The sequence below is a fragment of the Echinops telfairi genome, unplaced genomic scaffold (genome assembly GCF_000313985.2).
Source record: "Echinops telfairi isolate 266 unplaced genomic scaffold, ASM31398v2 ScPeMD7_2291;HRSCAF=2852, whole genome shotgun sequence".
In the NCBI taxonomy this organism is placed as follows: domain Eukaryota; kingdom Metazoa; phylum Chordata; class Mammalia; order Afrosoricida; family Tenrecidae; genus Echinops; species Echinops telfairi.
Window position 1 is genome coordinate 34,804,824 of NW_022106189.1, and position 1,465 is coordinate 34,806,288.

The 1,465-nt window shown below is 46.1% G+C and overlaps 1 protein-coding gene across 1 annotated transcript in view; it reads right to left on the bottom strand.

The window, feature by feature from the left end:
* Window positions 1–1,465, bottom strand: part of DHX38 (DEAH-box helicase 38) — a 19,667-nt gene that overhangs the window by 2,413 nt on the left and 15,789 nt on the right. The window contains exon 17 of the mRNA XM_004704811.3: window positions 946–1,041. Coding sequence (XP_004704868.1) covers window positions 946–1,041 — 96 coding nt within the window. The remainder of the gene's footprint in view (window positions 1–945; window positions 1,042–1,465) is intronic.

Here is a 1,465-nt window from a genome sequence, read left to right on the forward strand (position 1 = left end):
ACGCCACGGCAGTGAGTGTGGATTTGTTTCTCGATGGCACAAGTGACCTCATTTTCCAATAAATAGATGTCATTTTAAAAGGGTAGGGAAAGATACTGTTTTGGAAATAAAAGATTTCAAGTGCATAATAACCTAATGCAGTGTTTGGATACTAACTCAAGCCAATCCTAAAAAGCTGTCTTTGCCGTGAATGGGGAAACCTGACCAAGGACTGAAGACACAGGTGATAGTGCAGTGACTGTAAGGGGTGATAGTGGCCTGGAGGCTACATTTAAAGACACACTTGCTGGGTGCCCGGATCTCCTATTTGTTCCGTGGCAGGAATTTCTTCCCTGGCTTTATGAAGGTTGCTGAGGGTCTTTTCCTTCTTACACATTATTTGTACTTTTGTCTTTATACTCTGATGATTTTATCCTTACCACCTTAGCGTGACTTTTGTTTTTTATTGTTTTCTGTTGGGTCTCCCAGCTGTGAGGAGTGGATGCAAAATGAGAATAACTGACACAAGGGAATATAGGAAAACCAGGAGTGGGGGCTGGGTGATAAGGAGGGAAAGGGGATTTCAGAAGTAAATATGAAGGTGGGAGGGAGGAGGGAGCTCTAGAACAAACTGTGATTGCACAACTCATTTTACAGCCGATTTAGCCATGGGAGGGGAATGCTCAAAAATTGATGTGTTCATGATTGCACAGTTCTCCTTGTTATGGCAGAATGATTGATCTACTGAACTGTACGATATGCAAATTATGTACCCATAAAACTGTTGGAAAAAAATAAAATGAGAGGTTGCTCCAAAACACAAATAAGTAAAGACACATGTCAGTATTGGCAGGTAGTGACATGAGACCATACACTCTAGAGTAACACGGGGGTGAGGGCAGGCTGCAGGGAGGAGACTCAGAAGAGGAGGGAAAGACAGAGCGGGGGTGACTGCAGGATCCTCACCTGCCGTGACTTCCCAGCCTGCTTCACACTGTAGAACATTGGGCCCAGCTCCGCCAGCCACTCCCCATCCACGGCGGTCACACACTGCATGTACTCCTAGGGACAGAAAGGTAGCAGCAGCAGGCGAGGGTCACCAGAGGGCAGTTGCTCTGGACTGGCCTGCCCCAGATGGTTCCACAATTGGCAGCTAAGTGGGAAGGACTTTAGGGCAGCCTGAGAGGTTAGACCAGGCAGGAAAAGCCCCCAAGACAGGACTTTCAATGCCTTCTTCCATCCAAATTGCTCCACTCTTGAGAAAAATGGCCTCTAGTATCCACGTCAGGTAACCATCCACAATACCAGCAGGTAACAGCTGAAGCCACCTTCTCTTACGGCAGCAGCTCTCAGCCTGTGAGTTGAGACCCCTTTGGGGGTCGAACGACCCTCTCACAGGGGTCACCTAAGACCATTTGAAAACACATAAATATTTCATAATATATAATTACGCATTGTTTTGTGATTAATCACTATGCTTTAATTA